Here is a 14,343-nt window from a genome sequence, read left to right on the forward strand (position 1 = left end):
ATAATTGTAGTAGCTAAAGCTTTTTATTCATTAATGTCTGTTTTAATAATATATTCCACTTTCAACTAATAAATTCAACTGTTGTTCATTACTGTTAAGTCTTTACACACCGAAGGCTTCTTTTTCTTTTTTTTTTACGTGTAATTAAATCGTTCGTCAGTATATTTAAAAAAATAAATAAAATTGTTACGAGTACGTTTACGCAGAAGGTGAATTTTATGCGGCAAGGAAGCGACTTACTTTTTTCTGGCAGGAGACAGTTTTTCTGAGCCGTCTTACCGCGACTAAAGGCATCAACTGATACATTTGGTGGAAATGAAACGGACATCAGATCACAACCAACAGTGCTGATTGTTTGTGTCTACAGCCACACCGTGTTGTATGTCAAAGGTCACAGAAGTTACAGACAACAATCTCAAGGACGACGTACGAAGCAGCTAGAAGAGTAAAAAAATCTCCTATTCTCTTGTCGAGTGAGGAAGAGCAGGACAACATCTTCATCACTGGATGATTTTGAATTTTGAATTAGGTGACGCGAATCTATTCAAAACTTTTTTTAAACAACTGTCGCAAATTCGTACCGCTGCCGGTATGAATAAGTCTGGTGTTACCAGACCCAAATTCATTGCACGAATATATGTGTGTCTGGACACGCTCCATAGGGAATCGTCTGCAGTCGTGGCATCCTACTGTACGTCGACCTTGGGGGGGATTCGGAGCAGCTTTGAACAGACAGTGTGCGCCGAAACTGGCCAAAACTCTACCGCCGCTACATTTGCAACAAAAATTCTTGACTAATGTTGTTCCTAACTAGCTAACGTTAAAGCGAAGAGGGTACCCAGACTGTAATCACAAAGAAAACTGTGAAGCTGTGAGTGGCGGTGTGGTGGAGCCGGGCGAGGGATGAACAGTTTCGATGCAAAATATTCGCAGGCGAGCATTTTGCATTTTCCTGTTATTCGTCACATCCAATTCGTTACTTTTAGCTAGTTATTTTAAGACTTTAATCAAGGAACTTCAGCTTAGTTTTTAAAACTGTTTCTTCATTACTTTTTGCAAATCATTGTAACACTAGAAGCCTATTTCCTTCATTTATCCATTACATTTAACTATTAAACCATTACAATTGTCTAATTATATCAAATGCTTATAGTCTCTCTTAGCCAGCTACAGTATTGCTTCTGTTTTTCCTTTACTGGTAACTAACTATCATACTTCCCAGGTACCAGTACCCTGGCTGGGAACCCCTCCTGTGCAGTATGGCTACATTTGCAATTAGCAGCATGCACGCTCCTAAAGTCAAAGGCAAAACCAAACTGCTGTGATATGAGGAAGGAGCCTTGCATCATTTACAGCACACACCGAGCATATCAAGATGTACAGACTGATGCTAACTAATAGGTGTTGTGACAGCACAGCGGAAAAAGGGGGTTGATTCAGACACTTGATTCTTATTGGATCATTATTGAGGGTGGTGCAGAGAAATAAGAGCCACTTGTTTACCATCTGAATCCCTGCAATAAAGCTCCCCGTTAGAGAGTGGATACCTCTGTTAAAATACCAAACTAAACCCACATGGAGACACATAACGAGGCTTTGAAACTATTCGGTGCACAAGTTGTCCCAAATTTAACAACTCCTCCTCATGTGCACTTGGAACTCCTGCGTTTTGCAGCCCTGGGCGTGTGAAAGAAAAGAGGAAGGCAGAGCAAACACGGAGATTGTGAAGATTTGTGAGGATGGTGGCGATTGCTGCTCGCTTTCACTACATATCCTCGTGTTTTGGTGGAAGAAAAGTGACCCGTCATCCAGCAGATGGCACACTAGTGAGGGCCTGTTTGTGGTATGCGTGGAATATTCCATCATGTTGGGCTCTGCAGGCTGCATTCTTGGCTCCTCTCAGCTGGCCCTGAGAAAGTTCTGAATCTACATGCTTTGATTCGACGAAATTGGAATTCAAGCCCACTAACACGCCTCTGCGCTCACTATAACCTTAGCATGTCGCTCCAACAGGCAAACCGGCGAACTCAAGGTTACTCCACACAGGAGTGCCGCACAAACTTACTCCAAAGTTCTTTTTGTGAGTGCGGTTTGGTTTGTTTAAGAAGTAACTGATGATAAAGGCATCTTTAAAAACGCCTGCACGCGTCCAGAGTATAGCTCTGAACACTGAAACACATGCTCAGACTATGAATACGAGTATTTAGCAGAGGACCCTGAAACCTTTTGAATAAACTGCACTGCCAAAATGATCATACTCACTTTTTTATTTTTATTTTTATGAACACACAATCATAGTACTTCTTTTGGATAAGTGCGAAGCTCTGCGAGCTCCTTATCTCTATTATTCGGAGCTGCTGGTAATCTTCCTGTGTGTGTGTGTGTGTGTGTGTGTGTGTGTGTGTGTGTGTGTGTGTGTGTGTGTGTGTGTGTGGTGTGTGTGTGTGTGTGTGTGTGTGTGTGTGTGTGTGTGTGTGTGTGTGGTGTGTGTGTGTGTGTGTGTGTGTGTTTAACCTTGTCAAGTGGGATGAAAGCCAACTTTCAACCGGAGTGTGTGAGCACCGAGACACACACACACACACACACACACACACACACACACACACACACACACACACACACACACACACACACACACACACACACACACATGCGCGCGCGGCATCATTGTTGCAAAACAGACACGATTTCACGTCAGAAAAAGTCTCGTCTGCCTGTCTGTTAATTAAAAAAAAAAGCAGGAGGCGAAGCATCCATCATCACCTGCACTGAGGAGCTTTTGAAGTAAATTTTTCACTGCATTTATTTATGACACCTTATGTTCTTTAACAGATCCTATAAATTATGCACGCCGTATTGTATGTTTTCAATGATCTTTTCAAATAGATGATCAAGGAAAAACGCATGAATACATATAATAAGACGCAGAGAACAAATCTTTTTATTGACAAACTGCAGTTGTGCCATAATTCAGACCTGCAGTTGTGATGCTGTTTAACAAAGAGCAACTTTAGTTGTGGACAAACGCAGAAGAAAAAAAAAATGCTTCTGGGATGCATGGAGTTAAAAAAGTGAAACTTAACAATATGAAAAGAAATTCTCTTAGAGAAAGGAACTAAAAAGACCTCTGTAGCTAACAGCATTATCTGTTTGGTGTTACAGCGTGGTTGCATCATGCCTCTCAGAACAAAACTCCACACTCACATCTTTGCTGACAATGAACACTGAAGTTGGCAGAAATTTGCTGTGAAACGAGACAAAAGTGTGCAGTTTATGAAAAAAAAAAGTGAGGCAACCTCCGGGCCTCGGGCTTTTGTCAGTGGGCATTCCTATTCAATGACCTATCATGCACCAAGTAGAGGCAATGATACGGCTCAGAGATGTTTCACACTGTGTCAGAAGTGTACAAGGAGGCTTTTTTTTTCTATCTTTTTTTTTTTTTTTTTATGTGCAGCTGTTTCTGGCCGGCAGAACTTGAATCGCTGTCACAACCTGCTTCGGCTCTGATTGTTTCTGAACAGCGTGCCACTGAGACAAAGAGACAGAGAGCCTAACGTCATGACCGGTTGTTTAATTATACAGCCTGAATGGAGATCAAGGATTAACCGATAATGTGATAATGTACCCCCCGTCAGTTCAGACGGGAGCATATTGATCAGCTGCTCGGCCCTCTTTCTCTGTCCTCTATTAAGTGGGTCATTTATTTTTTGCCAGGAATTGGTTGAGTAAAAGTTTGCCAAGGATTTGCAGTAATTATCTCCTCTTTCTATAGCTGGGCACAGCGTGGGGCCTTGGTAAATTACACATCTCTCTCCCAACTCCTGGATGGTTTATGGCCGTGCATTATGCATAACTGTGAACTGGAGCGCCTTAAACATCCCCCAAGTGGATTGAAATAAAGTTGACGCTGCTCTTTGTTTGGAGCTCAAGATAGTCTTTATTTGGCAGTGCTGAATCGGAGATTGCTGTAAAAGCGTGCATCTTAATTATTTTGGAGACTTTTTTTTTTTTTTCCCCCAATGGTTTGTGAACACCTGGAGTGTTTTTAGTGGGATGCCGGATCCAGATGGGCGGATGCTCGTACAATCCACAGGGAGATGTTGGTTATATTGTAGCAGTGTGTCGCCACACAAAGGGTTAAAAAGAAAGAAAGAAAAAGAAGCGCAGGCTGTTGTTCTCTGAACGACAAAAGTAACAAGCTGCTCTAAAGCTCCTCGTGTCGATTCGTCATTAGTGTGTAATAACTACGGTATCAAATGTGTTTTTAAATCTTTAAAATTATTTTCTCTCTCAAAACTGCGACTCGTGGAAGATTACAGAAACATCTTTATCGTGCTCATAATTTTAGATGAAAGTATAAGATCGTGAGAATTTGAGGACTTTAGCTGCGGGTGTAGAAAAGAAGCAAAATATTTCAAGTCTTATTGGGAATAGCTTTTCAAAATAAAATACAAATCCACAAAACTGTATGTTCCAACACCAGACAATTATTAACAGTAATAATATTGAGTAGAAAGGCTTCAGTCACTGTTTGCCCACTGATCTTTACAATAGTCGGCTTCATTATTCAAATATTGAATTGATACTCGGCCACCGCCTGATTCAACACAATAAAATCCGTATTTTATCTTGAGAGCAAGGGATTTTTTTTAAATATTCAAACGGCTGAGGAAAAGGAACGAGGAATTTGACAAGATCTCAGCTGACACTTTGACTCTTTGACGCAGTCTAATTTATCATGTCATTCATTTCATTTTGTTGTTTACATTCTGCAGCGCAGCAGATGCTCCTCCTGTGCCAGAGTGTGAACGGGATGAGAAAGGACGGGGAATCCGTGGTTTGGAATCACCACAAACAAAGTTTCCAAGGTGAGTCACTGTCAGTAAATGCGTGCCTACAACTGATTAAATGAATACAACTTTTCAGATGCAGTCATACACGTCCTCCAGTCATTTATTAACCGGTTAATGATGTGTAAATGCACACCAGTTCTCCCCTCCATGCAGCCACCAAGCAAAACACAATACCACCAGGCTGAGGAGTAAGAAAGACTTAGTTTATTCTTGCCCAACTCTGAGAAATGATGCAACGGGGAGTACACATGCCTTAAATTAAATGGCAGAGTGGAAAAGAAAAAGAAAAAAAAAAAAAAAGTCAAGGCAATGCATTCAATTAATTTTCCAGGAATCTTTCACTTTGCATTTGTAAGTGTGCACATCACCTGGCGTGGACAATTTCCGAGGCATCCTCCCCTGTTCCAGTTCATCACAGTAATCCAATCAATAGGATCATTTTCAGGAAAACATAAGAGGCCGTCCACATAACAGGCAGGAGTCAGCCTGAACCGAGCTACAACAGGCACATTATAATATAAAACACCCAGCCATGACCTCGGTGTTACGTTTTGCAACGTGTGCACTGAGTCTCACAGCATTATTTTAACATGATTTAAATTCTAACAGGAAATAAGTGCAGTCACATTAACTTTTTTTTCAAACTACACCCTCTGCTCATGTTATGGTTTTGGGTTCGTGATGCGCAGCTTTTTTAATGCAACAAGTTTTCTGTGCGATCCTGAAGTTGCTGTACTCAACGTCACACCTGCAATTAACCCACATTTCTGTGTCAGCGACAACCAACTAAAACCAGCCGGTTGTAACGCGCTGACGGCTGAACGGCTGACGCACAAGACCGTTACACGCGCAGATGAGAATATAAAACAATGTCTCAACCGACCAAGTGCTCATTATAACGTGCACTGAGATTAACTGAGAAACCAAAGTCACATCCGAGCGCTCAACTGACTGCCTACAGACGCGTGAATAATAAATCTATTAAAGCTTTCCGTTTTCAACAAACCCCCCGATGGTGATTCGCAGCACTCTCCGCCTGTGAAGTCAGCACCTGCAGGAAAATGTGGCTACAAAAAAAAATGAAATTGTGGATGAGAAGAAAAGCGAGCGTGTTTCGTCGACCTGTCCGCCTGGGCCTAATTAAGAGGCGACCCTGTGTGCTGTACATGTAGGGTCTGTGTGTTAAATGCGACGAAAGGCGACCAAACGATCCATTTCTTAAGTCATGGAATATAAATTAGTTCTGAGAATTTCGGGGGCAGGGTTTAAGGAGCTGGTGACGTCGCCGGCTCGACGTCCTGTGACTGTGGATTCAACCAAGAGCAGGGGGATTCGGATCCTCGTGAAACAATATAACGTGTTATTTTTGCAAGTTTTACTTATTTTTGCACTTATTTTAACATCGTGCTTTTGTTATTTTTACTGTAAAAGTTGCTGTACGTATTACTTGTTGGAATAACCGCTTTTGAGAGCAGTTGGCGTCCTCGCCGGAGAAACAAACATCTCTCCCCTGCTGTGGGAAAGTGGTACGGTCTCGGGCTCAAATTCCGAGAATTGTGCTCGTCTGATTCTTAGAACTGGGGTTCTTAGAAGTGGTGATGCAAGAAGTTTCTAGGAAAGCGCTACCAGGTGATTTTTTAAATTCCTTTTTTTTCCTTTTAATTTGGCGCGAAGTTTGTTATATACTATGTGTTGCTTGTGTTTTAGACAAAGCTATTTGTCCGTTTATGCTGTTGAAGTGTCGGTGAAGCCGGGGCTGTGTGTGACTGTGGCGGGGTGAACGGGGGAGAGAGTCGGAACTCTGGAGCTGCCGGCTGCGGCGGTGACAGCCGGAGCGCCGCGCTCTCTTGACAGATACTCCGCCTCGGCGAGCAGCGGGGAAAGACGGGCAGCCTCCCTCCCTCCCTCCCTCCCTCCCTCCAGCTCGGGCTTCCCTTGAGCGCTCTGACACCCGAAGTCATGTCGCGAACGTGTAACTACCGCTCGGGGGTTTCAGATAGCCACAGCGGCGACTGTTGGAGGCTTTCCCGAGCGCTCGTCCGGAGCCCGGGCGGCGGTGCTCGGGCGGACGGGTCGGCCGGTGTTGGACGCGCGCTCTGATTTAATGTCAACACACGGCGCTTGTCACACCAACTTCGCCGGCAGCGTGGCGGCCCGCCGCTCCGGGACGTTTTCACTTCGCGCTCGCGGCGACGGTCATTTGCTCCGACGGAGCGCAAAAAAAAAAAAAGGCTGCGCCGAAACGAGCCCTCCTGTTACCGCAGCGATGGAGCGGAAGTATCAGTGTTGAGGGGTGTGAGTGTTTTTTCCGCGGTAGAGGCTGCAGAGCGCGTCGTCACACCAAGTTGTCCCTGTGTTTCCACTGTGACAGCAGCGTGCTGCTGCACGCCGAGTTGAACCGAGATGCGCGGAGTTGTGTTTCTGCTGAGTGTTGTCTCGTTTCTGTCACGGGCTGAGAGTTTCGGTCAGCCAGCATTTCTACTCCGAGACCGTTATGAGTATCAAGGCGGCTCATAAGGTGAAAATAAAATTGCGTCCTTGTCATTGAAATGGAAGACACACACTAAACTCGGGCATACTTGACCGAAGTTGTGCAGTCTTTGTATATTCAGTTCCACGTAGAAACATGACGTGAGTCATCAATAAGAGTTGCCACGACTGGTTGTTGTGGTTACGCGCGGGAGGTCAAAATTCGCCATCAGTCACTTTCAGGTGCATTCTGTCCTGCTTCTATTCTCGGACGTGTTCAGTTACAGACTCGAGTCTTGACATCGAGTTCAAGATACTGTCATTAATCCGCCAGCGTGCTGCGAAGCCAATTCTGCCTGGACTTGATGAAACGTTAGTTTGCGCTGTGACCAAGTGATTGACCCGTCGGAGAGTTCACGAGCAGCGCTGCCGGGCTTCCCAACAACCACGCGGTCTGCGCGTCTGCTCCTCGGCCACCAAGGAGAACCGTTACTTCTGTAACTTTGTCAGCTGCGACGGGTTATTTGGTAGATTGTGTCATCACGGGGACGTTTCGCGGTTGAAATAAAAAAAAAGAAAAAAAACGTGATTGTTATTTGTGCACCAAAACAAGTCTTAGTAATAAGTCAGCTGCTTGCCGAAATAATTTCCCTTTTTCTGTTGACCGACAGTGAAGTGTTTCAGGATCCGACCCGCCGTGCTGAATGCGGACTGAACTTTCCTTTGTTGCATTTTTAGTCAGAGCTGCAGTTTATTTTTATTGACATGTCATTAATTAATAATATTCAGGTGTTGATTACTTAAACATGTGATTTTTGTTGTTGTTGTTGTTGTTGTTGTATTATTAATAAGTCGCGACTTAACATTTTTTTTTTATTGCTGAAAAATATATTTAGAAAATAAGACAATAACAGAATTATATCAATGTTTACGTCTGCTCCATTCAGGCAGAATGTGCTACAAATGTTCTAATAATCTAATACTAACTTCATCTGTTTCATTAAGCTGTCAACCAGTGGTTGAGACAGAGAGACAGAGAGACAGACAGACAGAGAGACAGACAGACAGACAGACAGAGAGACAGAGAGAGAGAGTGTGAGGGGGAGAAAAATGAATCCAAAGGTAGAAATTTAAATGTCTAGACAGTGTTTATTTAATAAATGGCGCCGCCTTCTGGTGATCTGAGCATCTGGTTTTTTTGTTTTTTTATTCTGCTACCTTGTGAGGATCATAAATAACTTGAGCCCAGTCTCACTAGCAGGTTACTTGTACTCGTGTTAAAACGGACAAAAAAAACGTGTTACTTTGTGGCGTAGCAGCAAAAAATCAGCGACAGTCAAGGCACTTCTTTTTCTTTTTCTTTTCTTTTTGTAAAATAATCTTTATGCTTTTTCTTTCTGTTTGCAGAATTTAACAAAATGGCTTGCGCAGCAGACAGCTGCATACAATTCACACGCCACGCAAGTGATGTTCTGCTCAACCTGAATCGGCTGCGTAGCAGAGATATTCTCACAGATGTCACTATCCTGGTGAACAGACAGCAGTTTCGGGCACACAAGACCGTTCTCATGGCTTGCAGGTGTGTGTGTTATTTAAGCCGAGATTTAAGCCAGTTTTTCTGCTGCTGTTTGAATATGAAGTGACTGATGTTTGTGCGCTCTTGTCTGTGTCTCTCTTTGTTTTCCTTCCCTGCAGTGGGCTGTTTTACTCCATCTTTACTGACTCCCACAAGTGCAACCTTAATGCCATCAGTCTGGATCCAAAGGTGGACCCAGAGGGCTTCGCCATCCTGCTGGAGTTCATGTACACGTCCCGTCTCACACTAAAGGAAAGCCTGATCATGGCTATCATGAATACAGCCATCTACTTGCAGATGGACCATGTTGTGGACACCTGCCACAGATTCATCAAATCCAGGTCAGTACAAAAAATCACGACTCGGTATAAATCCGTGATAATCAGCGTCCGCGTGTTTGTAACCGTCTCGTTCTCCTCGCAGTGATCCGACTGTCAAGCTGCCCAGAGATGAGTTTTTGGTCAGTCCCTTGGTTTTACCTCAGGATGTCCATGCCTACCGGCCGCATGATGTTGTTGACAGTTTGCACAGCCGCGTAGCTCCGTTCAGGGATGGGAGGCCCTACGGCACGAACATGTTCAGCGGGGTCAGCAATCCCAGCAACTACCATCTCTACGGGCAGTTTCCCATGCCAGGATTCCCTTTCCCTCTCTGCAAGCTGACTGATACCAAAAACACTTTTGCTGACCTCTCAAAGAGTGGTATCCACCACAAGCATTGTTCTCCACACGACAGCACCAACAGCATCAGGGCAGAGTACGCCAGGTCTGTGGGGCCGAGCTCCTCCAGCATTATTCACTCCACCACCTACGCTTCCAGGGAGGTAGGGAGAGATGACGAGATGAGGAAGGAAAACCACGAGGGGGTCAGCCAGTCCGTCGTGCTCGGCACGAGGAAGCGTGCGTTTCCCGTGCTGAACCTCGAGCACCAGAAAGATTTGGGCAAAGAGCACGCTCCTCAGGCAGAGGAAGACCTCATACATCAGCACCTGGGAATCTCTTCTGCTGGACGCAAGAGCCTCATGAGCAGCCCGCAGAGTCCCCTCAAATCAGACTGCCAGCCCAACTCCCCAACGGAGTCCAGCAGCAGCAAGAACGCCGGGCTCTCTCAAGCCGCCGGGGTGCAAGTCCCGCAAGGTACGCAGGATCCCAAAGCTCGCAACTGGAAGAAGTACAAGTTCATCGTGCTGAATCAGAGCGCGAAGGAAGACGAGGTGGGAGCGAGGGATCCCGGACTCCGCTCGCCCCAGCGCCTCGGCCTGCAACCCTACCTCCACCCCGGCGAGTCGGAGAACCTCGACCCACAAACCACGAGCAAGAGCACCGATCACAGCGAGGATCTACCGGTTCCGCAGGCGAGTCGTCTCAACAACATCATCAACAGGTGAGGTCGCTCTCAAAAGCACGGCTGCATTTTTTTTTTTTTTTTTTTTTTTAATACAAAAGGAATAATTAAGCTCGATGTGTCAATAAATCGACGTGGCACGCTGGGTGCCGTTTAACATAATCTGTGAGCGGTCGGATTTTTATTCATTTTGTTGTTGTTGTTGTTGTTTTCTTAAAACTAACCAGGCTTGAGTTGCAACTTTCTGTTAGAAATTGTTGGACATTCTGCAGGTTCATTTGTTTTGTCACTGTTTTTTACGAAATTACATTATTTTGACTTTTTTTTGTTCCGTCCAAAGTCAAATGTTTGTTTACGTCTGACTTGAAGTATTTGTTGTTTGTCCAGTGCTCTGGAGGGGTCACTGAGGAACGGCGACGGCCACCCTCCACACTACCTGAACCGCCTCAAGTGCTCGTCCTGCGGCTCCCAGTCGCCTCAGCACTCAGGAGTCTGTCCCAACACCTCCAGGTCCCGTCTGTCAGAGGACATGACGGAGCTTCACTCAGAGTATTCAGACTCCAGTTGTGGTGAGTTTGAGATTCACATGAAAAATGATTCTGCGTTGTTTGGGACCGGACGTTAACTTCTACTCGGACTTCTCCTGAACAGAAAACGGAACGTTCTTCTGTAACGAATGTGACTCCAAGTTCGCCGAAGACGAGGCTCTGAAACAACATATGCTTCAAGTGCACAGCGACAAGCCATACAAGTGTGACCGCTGTCAGGCTGCTTTCCGCTACAAGGGCAACCTCGCCAGCCACAAGACCGTCCACACGGGTAAGAACATTTTAAATCAACTCCTCCGATCCAACACACTCATTTATTGGCTTTTAAAGTGTGCGTCTCTTTGTTGCTGGATTCTAAAAGGCATTTTTTTTTTTTTTGGTGGTATTTTTCAGGGGAGAAGCCGTATCGCTGTAATATCTGTGGTGCTCAGTTTAACAGACCAGCTAACCTCAAGACTCACACTCGCATCCACTCAGGAGAGAAGCCATACAAATGTGAGACGTGTGGAGCTCGTTTCGTACAGGTAATGACGCCCTTACATAAACATCTGATTTGGCCTCTCGGCTATTTACGGGATAACTGCGCGACCGCTTGATCGTGAGCGACAACAACGGGTTGCTGTAGTTCCGTTCAGCTGAACAGAAGGAGCTGCGAGAGCATTCGGGCTTTTTGTACAATGGACACGTACGCTGTCTGAAAAGTTCCACCGACGTGCGTAATGGCGGTTGTGGTTTGCGTCGCTTCGAATGCTGCTTTTTGTCCGTCAGAAAGTTTTGATTCCTCCTAAGTTGTGCTTCTTCGTCCGTTCACGTTTCAGGTTGCTCATCTCCGCGCCCACGTGTTGATCCACACGGGGGAGAAGCCATATCCATGCGAGATCTGCGGAACGCGCTTCCGTCACCTACAGACGCTGAAGAGCCACCTGCGTATCCACACGGGAGAAAAGCCCTACCATGTACGTCCACATCTTTCAGTCCGCAGAATTCAGTCAAAGCTTCTGAAAGGTGGTGAAACGATTGAAAGTGACGTTGCTCTGCTTTGCTTTCCAGTGTGAAAAATGCAACTTGCACTTCCGCCACAAGAGTCAGCTCCGGCTGCATCTTCGACAGAAGCACGGCGCCATCACTAACACGAAGATCCAGTACCGTATGTCTACGGCCGACATGCCCACTGACTTGACGAAGGCATGCTGAGTGAGATGAAGCGAGACGGTTTTGACGGAGGCAATCTTGACCTTGGCATTTATAGACCCCAACTTGTACAATCATCCAAAATTGTAGTGCCACACTGTGTTCATTAGACAAACAAATTGGCTGTGCGCCATTCTAAACGGGTTTCCACTACATGTGAACGTAGAGCCACATACGGCATCTTAGTCACTTTATTGTTTCTATATAGATATAAATATATATATATGTATGTTGGGAGTGTTTTTAAGCTTTGAAGGTACGTATATAAAGCTTTATTTTGTTGAGAAGGATGGAATGTAAACAATCTGTTTTTTGAAAATACAGTATTTTATATCAGAGAACTTAACTTTTCTGAAAGTATTGAAAATTTTGATTGACGGGTGGTACATATATTTTAAGATAACGAGATTTGCGGCTGTATAGAGTTGTCTATACATTTTTATGTAGATGTACGTACATGTTGCACCATGTCAAGTTGCCATATTCACGTGAAAGGAAAAAAAAAAACCAAAAAAAAAACCGAATTGGATTTAGTCTAAATCATATCAGATGACTGCTGCTGTCTGATGAGGATATGCATGAGGAACTCTTACCGTTGCCAGCGTACACAAAGTGGGCAACTGCATAAATATTGTGACATATTGTGTAATTATATCTGTGGGATTGCTCTCTGCTGGCAGAGCCAATCCAAGTGTTGAGATGCATTTCAAGGTACTGCTTTGTAATGACCAAGAAAACATTTTGCTTCAAATGTATTTGTATAGATGTGACTTTTGTTTGTTAATTTGTTTTTCATAAGTGAAGGTTTACAGTTTTGCTCATTGTTCTAGATCTTACGGTAAAGTTGTGTAAGTGTCAAGGTTTTTGTTTGTAGATACACTGTGTATTCAATGTGCCTTTCTCTATGGTGACTGAATTCCTCTCCGTTCAGCCCAGCTCTATTAAGGTACAACTCAAGGACACCACTTGTCCCGGATCCCCATGTGTGTGTGCGTGTGTGTGCGTCTATATATTTTTAAATGCTTGTCACCAACCTTAGACCATGCAAAATTTCATCATTGTACATCTTCAGGACTTGTTTTGGATTGGACTTTTTTTAACTGCATTAAAATTATTGTACAACGTTATAGATGTATGAATGTAAAATAAAGGTATTGGATTTCTATGTATTAACAGCTGAGTGGGCGCTTTTCATTTTCGGGGAGCTTATCGTTCTGAATGTGAGAAATGACCCTCCCTTTACGGAAACACAGTTATACTATTTATTTTCTTGAGTCTAAATGGCCGTAATACTAAATTTGAGAAAAGAACATCAAGATAAAAAAAAAAGAACAGAATTTACCAACTATTTACAGCAATACACAGAGAGATATGAGTCTGTTTGATCTGCAGCATTTTAAAGAGTTCAGGTCAAATTTAAGGCTTTTTAAAACATTTTAATACCACAAAGAATATAGTTTATTACCTGTTTTATACCAAAACCAAAGTATGAAAGACAATCAGGTCTGTGTAGCAAGTACATAAATCTACGACATATTTATGATGATTTGAATCCACACCAGCTGAAACAGTTAGTCAATTATTCTCTTGTGAATTATTTAAAGAATTTACAATGTTTATGTAAACATGTCAAACATTTGAAGGTTCCAGTGTCTCAAATGTGATGCGTTTGGGCTTTTTCTTGTCTCACATTAAAATAAATTGAATATTTTTGGGGTTTTTGTACTGCTGATCGGAAAAAACGGGGCATTCGGTAACATCAACATAACATCGGCTTGGAAATAGCAACACGTTACTAGTTTGGATGTTTTCTGAAGTTGATCAAACAATTGATAATGAAAAAAATAATTACAGAAGACATTGTATCCTGCAATGTTGTGATTGTAATTTTTCCAAAATATTTTGACATTTCACAGAGCAAATGATTAATCAAGAATGAATATGATAATTCTATTAATCATTAAACACGACTGGATAAGCCCAGAAAGTGGACGGATGAATGAATGAAAGGATGGATTAATTAGCAAATTGAAAAATATAACAAATAAACTAAAGATCCATATATGAATTATATATATCAGTCTGAGGTCTGGAAAAGTTGCACAGCAGTTTCCCCGCCACGTTTTGCAGAAATATTTTATAACCGTTACTCCTACAATGAAAGAGAAAAATATTGAAGAGCTTTGTAAATGAAATTTCAGACTTTTATCAAAGCTTTTTTAAGACCTGCAGATACTCGGCCGCAAGAGAACGCCACCTTTCAAAATCGAAATCTGTAAAAAATAGCCCCGGCTCTGATCTGTAAAACTACTTTTAATTCTATTTTATTTTATTTCCATAAAGCCAAGCCACAACACAAGTC

General features: G+C 43.5%; 1 protein-coding gene across 2 annotated transcripts; it reads left to right on the plus strand.

The window, feature by feature from the left end:
• The first annotated feature begins 4,850 nt into the window (after positions 1-4,850).
• Positions 4,851-13,154, plus strand: bcl6aa (BCL6A transcription repressor a). Of its 2 annotated transcripts, none has more exons than XM_069150860.1 (9): positions 4,851-4,868; positions 8,730-8,901; positions 9,018-9,239; positions 9,322-10,281; positions 10,630-10,811; positions 10,894-11,061; positions 11,184-11,314; positions 11,609-11,746; positions 11,841-13,154. In XM_069150860.1, the coding sequence occupies exons 2-9, from the start codon at positions 8,741-8,743 to the stop codon at positions 11,982-11,984; spliced, it is 2,106 nt and encodes a 701-aa protein (XP_069006961.1). In that variant the 5' UTR covers positions 4,851-4,868; positions 8,730-8,740; the 3' UTR covers positions 11,985-13,154. The 2 variants fall into 2 exon arrangements, with proteins under 2 accessions (XP_069006961.1, XP_069006962.1); XM_069150861.1 differs by lacking the exon at positions 4,851-4,868 and adding an exon at positions 6,435-6,482.
• Positions 13,155-14,343: the final 1,189 nt, after the last annotated feature.

The sequence above is a fragment of the Embiotoca jacksoni genome, unplaced genomic scaffold (assembly GCF_022577435.1).
Source record: "Embiotoca jacksoni isolate LCO1_2020_lvr unplaced genomic scaffold, fEmbJac1.0.p SCAF_16, whole genome shotgun sequence".
Taxonomy (NCBI): domain Eukaryota; kingdom Metazoa; phylum Chordata; class Actinopteri; family Embiotocidae; genus Embiotoca; species Embiotoca jacksoni.